Source organism: Melanerpes formicivorus, unplaced genomic scaffold (assembly GCF_026170545.1).
Source record: "Melanerpes formicivorus ecotype bairdi unplaced genomic scaffold, bMelFor1.0.p_v2 SCAF_77, whole genome shotgun sequence".
In the NCBI taxonomy this organism is placed as follows: Eukaryota; Metazoa; Chordata; class Aves; order Piciformes; family Picidae; genus Melanerpes; species Melanerpes formicivorus.
In genome coordinates, this window is record NW_027142429.1 from 2,094,372 (window position 1) to 2,107,073 (window position 12,702).

The 12,702-nt window shown below is 60.7% G+C and overlaps 1 protein-coding gene across 4 annotated transcripts in view; it reads right to left on the bottom strand.

The window, feature by feature from the left end:
- LRSAM1 (leucine rich repeat and sterile alpha motif containing 1) overlaps window positions 1-12,702 on the bottom strand; it is a 48,421-nt gene that overhangs the window by 2,285 nt on the left and 33,434 nt on the right. For 3 of the 4 annotated variants that reach the window (XM_068164080.1, XM_068164079.1, XM_068164082.1), the window contains 10 exons: window positions 10,537-10,607; window positions 9,198-9,297; window positions 7,830-7,917; window positions 7,265-7,339; window positions 5,732-5,812; window positions 3,071-3,166; window positions 1,833-1,931; window positions 1,607-1,738; window positions 504-585; window positions 102-247 (listed from right to left, as the gene is read on the bottom strand). In XM_068164080.1, coding sequence (XP_068020181.1) covers window positions 102-247; window positions 504-585; window positions 1,607-1,738; window positions 1,833-1,931; window positions 3,071-3,166; window positions 5,732-5,812; window positions 7,265-7,339; window positions 7,830-7,917; window positions 9,198-9,297; window positions 10,537-10,607 — 970 coding nt within the window. The remainder of the gene's footprint in view (window positions 1-101; window positions 248-503; window positions 586-1,606; window positions 1,739-1,832; window positions 1,932-3,070; window positions 3,167-5,731; window positions 5,813-7,264; window positions 7,340-7,829; window positions 7,918-9,197; window positions 9,298-10,536; window positions 10,608-12,702) is intronic. The other variant, XM_068164081.1, reaches the window with a different exon arrangement.

Consider the following 12,702-nt stretch of genomic DNA (forward strand, 5'->3'; position numbering starts at 1 on the left):
GGGGCTCCCCAGGTGGTGCCACAGCCTGGGTGGCAGAGCCCCAAGTTCCATCCCCAGGCACAGCCCAGAGCTGCCTGGGCAGGAGGGCCTGGGGGCCTCACCTCCTGCTCCATGCACACCACACACTCTGCCTTCTGCTCCCAGCCCAGGGGGGGAGCCGTGGGGACCGCAGGGCTGGGAGGCTGCTCCAGGGGGGCACTGGGCTCGGGGGCCGCAGGGGCCTCGCTCTCCACCCTGCTCAGGAGCTCTGCAAGCACAAGCAGGAGGTGTCAGCAGCAGGAGGGCCACTCACCCCCCACCCACCCCCAGGCATGGGGCTGCCTGCAGGCTGCTGGGGGCATGAGCAGGACAGAGCCCTGCCGGCACTGCCTGGCCTGCCCCTGCTCCCCACACAGCAGCCCCAAAGGAGGCACCTGGCCCCACAGACCGCCCCACTCGAGGCTCAGGTACTTGCTGTGAGGGCAGAAGGAGTCAGAGGTGAGCCAGCAAAGGCCTGGTGGTACCTGGGATGGTGCTGGCTGCAGCCAGGATCTTCTGAGCTCGCCGGGGGATGGCGTGCTGCAGGCCAGCCTCCCGCACCCCGACCTGCAGAGCCACGGAGAGAGCTCAGCTCCCAGGGGGCACAGGAGGCTGAGCCCCCAGGGGCACACTGCACACTCCTGGGCAAGCCCCACCCCTCCATCAGGGGGGAAAGCCAGAGGAGGGAATCGCCCTGCTGCCAGTTCTGCTCCACAGAGCAGCTGAGGGATGCTGAACGGCAGAGGGAAGCTGCAGCTCACCCTGCGAGGCCCAGGGCAGAGCCCTCCCGGCCTGGGACCGGGCACAGAGCAGCACTGCCAGCTGTCCCTGAGGGGAGGGGACACACAGGAGCACCAGCACTGCCTCCTGCATGGCTGTGATGGGGCCAAGAAAGGCCTTAAGGGTCAGGAAGAGGGTGATGATGGGACCAGCCTTGGCTTCCTGCCTTGTGACAAGCTTCTGCATGTGCAGAGCAGTTGGCCCTGCCCTGAGGAGCACACCTCAGGCACAGCACCTAAGGCATCACAGCAGCTTTGTGTCAGTGCTCCTGGCATGCAGCAGCAGGAGCAGCTCCCCAGACTAACAGGAACTCCATTAAGAGGCCAGCTGGGGAGTAAAGAAATTCCTCCTCATGGCTAGATGGAACTGCCAACAGCTCTGTGCCTCTGTGCAGCTCTGGGGGTGTCCTGCCCTGTGTCTGTGCAGCTCTGGGGGTGTCCTGCCCTGTGTCTGTGCAGCTCTGGGGGTGTCCTGCCCTGTGTCTGTGCAGCTCTGGGGGTGTCCTGCCCTGTGTCTGTGCAGCTCTGGGGGTGTTCTCTGTGTCTCTGTGCAGCTCTGGGGGAGTCCTGCTCTGTCTCTGTGCAGCTCTGGGGGTGTCCTGCTCTGTGTCTCTGTGCAGCTCTGGGGGTGTCCTGCTCTGTGTCTCTGTGCAGCTCTGGGGGTGTCCTGCTCTGTGTCTGTGCAGCTCTGGGGGTGTCCTGCTCTGTGTCTGTGCAGCTCTGGGGGTGTCCTGCTCTGTGTCTGTGCAGCTCTGGGGGTGTCCTGCTCTGTGTCTGTGCAGCTCTGGGGGTGTCCTGCTGTGCTGTACCTTTTCCAGGTCGCTGGCAGTCATGGTGCTGAGTGCCTGCAGGGAGAGCCTGTGGTGGGCAAAGACTGGCAGGTAGTGCTCAGCAGAGAGCTCCAGCAGGAGGCTCACCAGCTGCTGCTCCAGGCCCTCCTCCTGCAACACACAAGGGCAGGCCCAGCTGAAGCTCTGGGTGCAGGCAGGGCTGCCCTGCTTCCCCCCATGGCAGAGGCAGAGTGAAAGCAGCTACCTGGAGCTTCAGGGAGAGAGGCTTCTGGTTGAGCAGGCGCTGGTACTGGATCAGCCAATAGTGCTCCTGCCGGGCCTGGCCCTCTGCCTCCAGCTCCAGCTGCAAAACAAAGCCTCAGGCACTCAGCAGCCCCTGCACAGCCTCCTGCCTGCAGCACTGCAGCCTGGGCAGGAGGGCAGCCTGGGCAGCGTGGGGCCAGCTCAGAGCACTGTGGTTGGCACAGCTGTGATGGGATGGGCACAGCTGTGATGGGATGGGCACAGCAGATGGGCAGAGCTGATGGGCACAGCTGCAGTGGGATGGGCACAGCTGATGGGCAGAGCTGCAGTGGGATGGGCACAGAGGATGGGCACAGCTGCAGTGGGATGGGCACAGCTGATGGGCACAGCTGATGGGCACAGCTGCAGTGGGATGGGCACAGCTGATGGGCACAGCTGATGGGCACAGCTGCAGTGGGATGGGCACAGCTGATGGGCACAGCTGATGGGCACAGCTGCAGTGGGATGGGCACAGGGGATGGGCACAGCTGATGGGCAGAGCTGCAGTGGGATGGGCACAGGGGATGGGCAGAGCTGCAGTGGGATGGGCACAGCTGATGGGCACAGCTGATGGGCACAGTGTGGTGGGATGGGCAGAGCTGCAGTGGGATGGGCACAGGGGATGGGCACAGCTGCAGTGGGATGGGCACACCTGATGGGCACAGCTGATGGGCACAGCTGCAGTGGGATGGGCACAGGGGATGGGCACAGCTGATGGGCAGAGCTGCAGTGGGATGGGCACAGGGGATGGGCACAGGGGATGGGCAGAGCTGCAGTGGGATGGGCACAGGGATGGGTACAGGGGATGAGCACTCCTGGCCTCCTGCAGGCTGAGCCCACTGCGCCCCCCAGAGGCAGCCCAGGGCTGTGCATCCCTCCAGCCCCTTTGCCCCGGGCCTGGCCTCCGGAAGCTCAGGAGATGCTGGCAGCCTGCAGCATTGCAAGGCCACAAGCAAGGACCCTGTGGGGTTGTGCTGATCTCTCCCTGCCCCCTCCCTGATGGGGAAGGTTGATGATGATGGTGGTGATGATGATGGTGGTGCCTCATGGGGCACCAGGGAGCAGCACTGACTGTGCCCCAGGAGCTTAGAGCAGCACCTTCTGAAGCTCTAGACCCGGGCACCACCCCTCAGAGCCCTCCTCTGCCCCCTTTCCCCCCCAGCCCCTCACCTCCAGCCCCTGGCTGGGGCCCCTCCTTACCAGGAGCTGCTGCAGTTCTTCTTCCCTCTGCTGCTTCTCTTTGAGCAGCTGCTGCAGGAGGCAGCCCAGCGCCCGGCGCTGCTCCGTGATCTCCTCCTGCAAAGGAAGGGCTCTGGCAGCCACAGCTCTGCAGCTGCCCCTGCCCCTGCCCCTGCAAAGCACTTACCAGGCCCAAGGGCCCTGGGGCAGCCTCAGCAGAGCCTGGCAGCCTCCCCTAGCCAGCCCCATGCCAGCCCCAAGCTGAACCATTTCACTGCCCGTGGCCTGGTGGTGCTGAGCCCCAGCACACCCCAGGCAGCCCCACAGCAGGCTGGCCTGCAGCAGAGGTTCAGGCAATGGCACTGCAGCTGTCCCTGGTCCCCTTCCTCAGCAGGGAAAGACCAACTGAGACTAGGTCTGGGAGCCTGCAGGTGGGGCTGGAAGCAGGGCAGGGTAAGGCAGAATCACAAAACCACAGAGTTGGCCTGGGAGGGAGCTCCAAAGCTCAACCAGCCCAACCCCCTGCACTCAGCAGGGACATCCTCCACCAGAGCAGGCTGCCCACAGCCCTGTCCTCACCTTGAACATCTCCAGGGCTGGAGCCTCAGCCACCTCCCTGGGCAACCTGCTGCAGTGTTCCAGCAGCCTCATAGTGAAGGCCTTGTTCCCAAGAGAACCCTCCCCCATGCCTTTGGGATGCTTCTTTGCATGGGCTCTCACACCAAGCACCACCAGGTGCCAGGCAAGGTGTCCTCCCTGCAGCCACCCCCCTGGGCAGTCAGAAGTTAACTGTCCCAGGCACCCCAGGCCATGAGGCAGCTCTGCAGGGGTCACCCCAGCCAGCTCCTACCTGCTGGCAGGGTCCCTGACTGAGCAGAGCCCACCAGGACCTCAGGGGCCTGCTGCTGGAGGGCTGACCTCCCACAGGAGCAGTGTGGGGAACCCTTCACTGAGCAGCATCTGGGCCCTGCAGAGGGACCAGGTCCTGTTGCAGCAGCAGCCAGGATTACCTGCCCTGAGGTCTGGGCAACCCCCAGGGAGCTGCTCAGAGCTGCTTTGCCCTGAGGGAGGCACAAGGCTTTGCTGTGCCAGCACCTCCACAGAGCTGAGAGGGATCCCCAGATGAGACACCCAGGCAGCTTCAGCTGGAGAAGAGCTCTGCTGCCCAGCAGCACTGCAGACAGCTGCCTGGGATCACTCCCTCCCAGCCTGACCTTGCAAGGGACCTGTGCTAACATCTCCCTTCCTCCAGCTGCTTTTGGCTCTTCCTGCTTCCCACTCCAGGAATCACAGAATGGGTTGGGTTGGAAGGGGCCTGCAAGATCACCCAGCTCCTACCCCCTGCCACGGGCACCTCCCACCAGCCCAGGCTGCTCAGGGCCTCCTCCAGCCTGGCCTTCAGCACCTCCAGGGATGAGATGTCCACAGCCTCCCTGGGCAGCCTGTCCCAGGGTGGATAATGGTCACCAAGTTCCTCACTAAAGCATCTCTGAGCTGGGGGAGGAAGCAGCTGCCTGCTGCATGGGAGGTACCAAGGACAACTGCAGAAGAGCATCTGCCAGGGCCTGGGGCTCTCCAGACAGCTGTCACTGCCTCACCCCTTGTCTGCTGGTGCCCAGGGCTGATGTTCCATGCTGTGCTGTGCTGCCTGCTGGGCTGCAGGGTCCAGGGCAGAGCTCTGCACTCCCCTGGAGCTGCTGTGGTCACCAAGCAGGGATCACCCAACTCCAGAGACAGCTGAACTACGTCTGCCTGGGGGCTCCTTGTCCTCCCTGCAAGAGCTTTGGGTGGGTCCCACCACCAGCACTGCAGTGTTCTAGGGAGGAGCTGCAGGAGTGAGGGCAGCACGACCCAAACCTTGCACTCTGAGGTGTCCAGCACAGGGCTCAGAGCCAAGCCTGCTTAAGGTCAGCACTCAGCAGGCTGCTGGGGCTCTGCTCCTGGCAACTGAAGGGGTTTTGCTACAGCTTTTGCACTGGTGAGCTGGCCTGGCAAGCAGCAGGCACAAGGAAAACAACTGTTGCAAAGGTCTAACAGCCCAAGTCAAAGCCAAGCTGCTGAAGCCAAACTTGAGCCCCCTCAGGGTGTGACTGCTGCTGAAGGCAGCCCAGGGGTGGTGGGGCAGAGCTGCCTGGGAGGTGAACAGAACAGAACAGAATTAACCAGGTTGGAAGAGACCTCAGAGATCATCAAGTCCAACCTCTCCCCCAGCACCATCTGATCAACTCAACCATGGCACCAAGGGCCTCAGCCAGGCTCTTCCTAAACACCTCCAGGGATGGGGACTCCACCACCTCCCTGGGCAGCACTTTCCCATGGCCAATCTCTCTTGGAGGTGAGGCAGTGGAGAGCTGACAGCCAGCACTGCTTGGGTGTTCGAGAACAAAGCACAGCACAACACAGGAGACAGGCAGTGAGGCAGGCAGCTGCTGTGGGCCAGCCAGCAACTGGATCACAAAGTGCTTCCCCACCCAGCAGACCTGGCCCTGCCCAGCACCAGCAGGCCTGGCTCATCTCTCCCTCTCCTCAGAGCACACAGAGATGTTTAGGAGCAGCAAAGAGGGCCTTGGGGCTATGTTCCCTTCTGAACTAAGCATGAACCTGGAGACTGAGAGGAGCAGAAGAAGCAAGAGGAGCCAGAGCAGAGAGGGGCTGGGGGGGCAGCCCCAGAGCCCTACATACCTGCAGCGTCTCTGTGTCCAGTTCTTGCCTCTTTAACTCCAGCTGTGTCAGCTGCAATAACTCTCTTTCTATTAATTTAATCTAAACAGAAGATGAAACATTTGTTTTTTACTGACATTTGCAATGACTTCAATTTATGCCCTCTCCAAAGTGAGGCCTGACTGCTGCCCTGGGAGGGCTGGCACTGCAGAGCCTCCCTGCGGTCTGGGGCAGCTGCCGGTGCCCCTCCATGACGCACTTCTCTCTCCTCTCTGCCTGAGGGGCTCTCTCCCCTGCTCTCAGGTTGTCTCTCTGCTCCAAATACCTTCTGGTGAAGTCCAGAAGGAGGCTGCAATCAGTTTGTTCAAGCCCAACCTCCTGCAGCCCCTCTGGAAGGCAGCAGCTGACTGCCAAAGTCCTGCCCAGCACCACCGCTCCGGGCGCAGTTTAACCGAGGCAGGGTCCTGCTTCCCAGAGGGACTTTGTGCTCTTTCAGGTGGGGCAACTGAGACACAGAGAGGTGAAGTGAGCTGCCCAAGATCCCACAGCAAAGCCAAGATGAGAGCCCAGCTCACCTATCTGCCAGACCATCTGCCATCCCCAGGCCATGCTGCTCAATGTCTGCCACCAACCACGAAGTCCCTGCCGACAGCAGGCTCTGCAGCAGGGCTCCTGGCCTCCCCCTGCCTGGGCAGGGTGCTGCTAGGGTGGGCTGGGTCTCCACAGTGAAGGGTCCAGCCATGGTACCAGGGAACCAGCTCCCTTGGTTTCAGAGTGAGTGGAAGCAAACTGCAGAGCTCTCACTGGTGAGCAATGGAGAGCTGTTAAACTCCTCTCCCAGGTGGTCCATGCACAGTCCATAGGCTGCTGGCAGAGACTGCTCACTGAGTGACTCCACACATCCAAGCCCTTGAGCTTCTCCAGCAGCTCCTGCCCCAAGACTTTTCTGCTTCTATCAGATCAGGAGAGGGAAGATTCTGGAGCACTGTGTCAGAAACCTGCCACCCCTCCTGCTGCACCAACCACCACTGCTTCCTCCACCAGCTCTCCCTCCAGCCACTGCATTGCACCTTCTGCAGGATGAAGCTCAGAAAGGCAGGCTGAGAATGGGAAAGAAAAGGTGAACTGATGGCTCTAGGTGCAGTTCCAACGTGCTGGATGGAGATGCAGTGCACTCATGTGGCAACAGCAGCCCTGCCAAGTGCACAGCCTGAAGGCAATCCCAGCTGCAAGTGCAGATCAGCCCTGCACAGCCACTGCAGGGCTGTCCTCTAGTGACCACTCTCCAGCACTTCATCCACGTTGGTGCTGAGCTGATTGAAGCAATGGCAGCTCCAGCAGAGCCCCAGGCCTAAGCCCTGCACTGACTCCCCCTGTGGAGCTGGAGGCTGTGGTCTGACCTCCCAGCACTGCCCAGCGCCTCCTTACCAAGCCCTGAGCAGTGCAGGAGCTCTCTGGCCCTGCTCACAGAGCTTGGATCTTCTTCAGAAGTGTCTCATGGCATGGCAGCATGAGCTGAGCAGCTGGTTGCTCCTCCCTCTGCTGCCCTCTCACCTGGTTCCTGATCTGCCTGTGCATGAGATCCTTCTTCACCTGCAGCGCTTCAAAGGCAGCCTTCTGCATCTCGATCTGCAGCACAGAGAGCATCCTGCTGGCTGAGGCTGGCCTGTGCAGCTCCCCTGGGCAACACCAGCACTCAGACCCCACCCTCCCCACTTTACAGACAGGCATGGGAGTCACACAGGCACCCCCTGGAATGCTCTGTCTGAAGCACCCAAGCTCTGTTGGCCTCAGGCTCAACCTGAGGCATTCCAAAGGAGCAGAGGCTTTGGGAATGCTCCCTGCAGGTCACCCTGCCAGAGAGGGCTTCTGGCCCAAATGCTTCTATTGATCATCAGACCAGGTTTGCTCCCCATGCTCTGTGCCTCTCTGTGCTTCCTGACAGCTTCCTGTCCAGCTCCACTTGTCTCTCACCCACCCAGCTCAGGTTGCTGGAGCACCAGAGGCTCCCAGGTAAGCAGCTGGTGGTCAATAACTCTCACACCAGCCCAGCCCTGCCACCACTGCTCCTGCCCCCCACCCCTGACCCTGCCTTCCCTCCTGCTGCTCCCCTGCCTACCTGCTGCAGGATCTCACCAACAGCTTTGTTCTGATCCAGCTGCTGCCAGGCCAGGATTTGCTGGAACTTCTGGTCTGTCTCAGCCAGGCTGCAGGAAGATGGATTGGCCATGGAGCCACTGCTGAGGCTGAGGATCTCAACACAAGCATGAGGAAAAGCAGACAGCAGGGAGTCCAGGAAGGGAGGGAGAGGTGGAGAGACTGAAGATCTCCTTCCCCACAAGCAACCCAAACCTGCACCACCGAGCAGCAGCAGCAGCAGCACTGCCTGCAGCACAGCACCAAGCCCTACTTGCTCCTCATGAACATCCACAAACTTCTTGAGGAGCTGGGGTCTGACAGCTCCCCTGTGCTGAGCTGAGGACCTTTACTCTTTGGCCACTTAGTGTTTGAAGAATATTTAACATTATCTGGTTTGGTTTTGTTGTTTTCAACCTAAGTCTGGCTCCAGAGTTAGGCTGAGAGCCTGGGGAAGAGCAGCCCCAGAGGGGAGCTGAGCAATGCTCAGCAAGAGCTAAAGGAGCTGTGGGGGGCAAGAGGCTGGGGCCAAGCTCTGCTCAGTAGTGCCCAGGGACAGGCCAAGGGGCAGAGGGCACAAAGTGGAGCCCAGGAGGTTCCATCTGAGCAGGAGGAGAAACTTCTTTGGTGTGAGGGTGCAGGAGGCCTGGAGCAGGCTGCCCAGAGAGGTTGTGGAGTCTCCTTCTCTGGAGAGCTTCCAACCTCCCCTGGGCACTGTGCTCCTGGGCAGGCTGCTGTGGGTGCCCTGCTGGAGCAGGGGCTGGGCTGGATGAGCTCCAGAGGTCCCTTCCAGCCCTACCACCCTGGGATTCTGGGATCTTAAAGGTCTTTTCCAACCTAAAGGGTTCTCTGGTTCTCTATGTGAATTCCACCAGGACTGCTGGAAAGATCTCCTGTGAGGACAGACTGAAGGAGTTGGGGCTGTTCAGTCTGGAGGAGAGAAGGCTCCCAGGTGACCTCATTGTGGCCTTCCAGGATCTGAAGGGGGCTCCAGGAAGGCTGGGGAGGGACTGCTCAGGATCTCAGGGAGTGATAGGACTAGGGGGAATGGAATGAAGCTGGAGGTGGGGAGATTCAGGCTGGAGGGGAGGAGGAAGTTCTTCCCCATGAGAGTGGTGAAGGCCTGGAATGGGTTGTGCAGGGAGGTGGTTGGGGCCCTGTCCCTGGAGGTGTTTAAGGCCAGGCTGGCTGAGGCTGTGGCCAGGCTGATCTAGTGTGGGGTGTCCCTGCCCATGGCAGGGGGGTTGGAACTGGCTGATCCTTGTGGTCCCTTCCAGCCCTGACTGACTCTGTGATACTGTGACACTCTGATGGGGAGAGCACCCCCAGCCCCAGCCAGCTCCCCCCGTACCTGGAGCAGGCCTGGCTGACCAGGTCCTGCCGCCGAGACTCGGAGGACATCTGGAGCAGGTTGTTCTTGTAGCTCTCAGCCAGCATCTGCTGCATGGCAGCTGGGAGACAGGAAGGCTGTCAGCCTGAGGCAGGAGTGCTGCCATCTACCCCTGCTGCTGCCACCCCCCCCAGTCAAAGTGCCTCCCCTCACCTCCAACCTCTCCTTGCTTTCCCCACTGCACTCATTCCAGGGCAGGAGCTGCAGCTGTCTATTGGGAAACCAGCTGAGCAAAGCCTACTCTGCCTGTGCTTGCATCTCCCCAGCCCTCAGAGGAGCCCAGGCACTGCCTGCCACCCCTCAGGGGGGCTGCAGCTCTGCCCATTCCACCAGGAGGAGCAGCCCAGCCTTGGGGTGACAGCGCACACCCCACTGCCCCTGCAGCCCCAGCAGATCTGCTCTTGGTCACCAGCAGCACAGAAGGCTCCACAGAACCAGACTTGTTTTCCCCACACCTGCCTCAGGAACCTGTTAACAGCTGTTTGGTGCCTCTGAAGCACTTTGTGTGCTTACATCCAGCCTCCCAAACTCCTGGTGTGCCCTGGGGAGGCCATTTCTACAGTACTGAGTCCAGCTCTGGGCTCCCCAGCTCAGCAGAGACAGGGAACTGCTGGAGAGAGTACAGCAGAAGGTACTGGGATGCTGGGGGGCCTGGAGCAGCTCTGTGAGTAGCAAAGGCTGAGAGCCCTGGGGCTGAGAGCTGGAGAAGAGCAGCCCCAGAGGGGAGCTGAGCAATGCTCAGCAAGAGCTAAAGGAGCTGTGGGGGGCAAGAGGCTGGGGCCAGACTCTGCTCAGTGGTGCCCAGGGACAGGACAAGGACCAGGGGGCACAAACTGGAACCCAGGAGGTTCCATCTGAGCAGGAGGAGAAACTTCTTTGGTGTGAGGCTGCTGGAGGCCTGGAGCAGGCTGCCCAGAGAGGTTGTGGAGTCTCCTTGTGTGGAGAGCTTCCAACCCCCCCTGGGCATTGTGCTCCTGGGCAAGCTGCTGTGGGTGCCCTGGGTGATGGCCAGAGGCACACTGGGATTTCCATGCCATGCTGCAGCTCCACAGGGAGCACAGCTTGCACCTCACAGAGCACCAGCAGGGAGCTGAAGGTGGAAGCAGAGGCTCAGCTGTGGCACACTGTGCAGTGCCACCCCTGCAGCTCTGCCCCACTGCACCAAGCCAGCCAAGAAGCTGTGTGTGTGTGTGTGTGACAGAGCATCTCCCACATGGCTGTCACCTTCCAGCACATCTGCAGAGGAAGCAGCAGCAGCACTCCCTTCCCCCCAGCACCCCCCAGGGCTGCCTGTGCTTACCAGCCACCTCCCTCCTGCGCAGCTGCTCCGTCTCCTCCTGCGTTATTGCCATCAGCTGCTCCATCCTCATCCTGCCACACACACAGCACCACCTCAGCCACTCCTTCACACACAGCACCCCCTCCACCCACCCAGCTCAGAGCCTCAAGGCTGAGCAGATGCACCCTGCCCCCCACTCAGGTGCTCATCAGAGGCGTGGAGGTCTCTGCAGCTCCTCAGAGCACAAATTCTGCTCCAAACCACGAGGACAGCGGCCTCAGGCTGGGAAGCTGAGAGCCTGAACCTCAGTGCACCCTGCTCCCACCAGTGCCAGTTCCTTCCTTTGCTTCCCTTCCTCCTGAGGCTTGGTGAGCACTCCAAGGCTGACCCAAGTGAGCAGTGTGACTGAAAGCAGCAGCCTGGCCTCCCCCCACACCTCCCTGTGCTTGCCCCAGCACAGACACAGCAGCCCTGAGCTGCTCAGGAGCTGGCATGGCTGCAACACTGCCAGGCAAAGGGATCCCCTTCAGCCAGGTCACTCTGCCACATAGAATCATAGAATCAATAAGGTTGGAAGAGACCTCAAAGATCACCAAGTCCAAGCTGTCACCCAACACCTCCTGACTACTAAACCATGGCTCCAAGTGCCACATCCAATCCCTTTTTGAAGCTTGTCCTCAACATCTCCCAGTCCATCCCCAGCTCACCTCCAATCCATCCCCAGCATCCCTCAGAGCCCACCCAGCACCCTGCAGCCCACCCACAGCACTCCCCAGCCCTTCCTGGCATGCCCCACTCTATCCTCACCACTCCTTCAGGCCAACAGCAACACTTCCCAGGTCCTCTCCAGCACCCTCAACCCACCCCAGCCCGTCCTGGCACCACCAGTCCCCCTCCTTGCCCCACTGCTGGTGCTGCTCCCATAACCCTGGCCCCACAAGTGATGCTCAAGGGTCTGACACAGGCAGCAGAGCCCTGGGCAGGGGCTGTCTGGTGGCTGGAACATCCCATGGCCCAACCAGCAGAGGGTCTCCTCTGTGCAGCAGTGTCAGCCAGGATCAGCTTGGGGCTGCTCCTGTTTCCAGGAGTATTTCCATGCCCTGGGCTCCCAAGGAGGATGCAGCCAGAACTCTCAGACTGGAGAGGCCCTCCCCCAGGGACCTAAGCCTAAGCCTAACTCCCCCAGGGAGCTGGGGGTGGGGAGTTTTGCTCATGCAAAGTGGCCTCATCCAACAACAGCAGCCAAAGGAAGGGTGCAGGGACCCCAATTTCCCTGGCTGCTCCCTAATCCCCCCCCCAGACTTTCATGCTTCATGTATTGGAGCACCCCATGGAGAGGCAGCCAGGAGTATCCACTTCCAGTGCCTTCCTTCACCTTGCCTTTGGGCAAATGAAAGCCTGTCCTGGCCCTCCCCTTCCAGCTTTCCACCTTGGGGTTGTTTATTCCAGCACAGAGCCAGGCAGCCCTCAGCCCCAGCCAGCCCCAGACACTGCAAGGACAGTTTCTATGGAGAGTCAAAAGCAAAAGGGAGGGAGATGGAGCTGCAGCTTGGGTGGTTTCTGCAGGCACTGCCAGAAGTCAGCACCCTGCAAGATGTTGTGGAGTTCCAAACCAATAACCTCAGGAGCTCCTTTCAACTCCACCTCCAGGTTACTGACTGCAGAGATTGCACTGGGTTGGAAGGGGCATTCAAAGGGCATCTTCTCCAACCTCCTGCATCTCCAGCTAGAGCAGGCTGCCCAAGGACACAGCAAGTCTGATCTTGAATGGCTCCAGGGGTGAGGCCTCAACCACCTCCCTAATTCCAGTCTCTCACCACCCTCTGACTTAAACATCACAGATTGCACTGGACTGAAGGGAGCCTCAAAGGGCATCTTGTCCACCTCCCCTGCAGGCAGCAGGGACACCTCCAGCTAGGTAATGGTGCTCAGGGGCCCATTAAGTTTGACCTTGAATGTCTCCAGGGATGGAGCCTCCACCACCCCCCTGGGCAGCCTGTGCCAGGCTCTCCCCAGCCTCACTGTGCAGAACTTCCTCCTGATGTCCAACCTAACTCTGCCCTGCTCCAGTTTCAAACCATTGCCCCACAGCCTATCCCCTCAGCCCCTTCTGAGCAGTCCCTCCCCAGCCTGCCTGCAGCTCCCCTTCAGACATTGAGATGCAGCTCTAAGGTCTCCCTGCAGCCT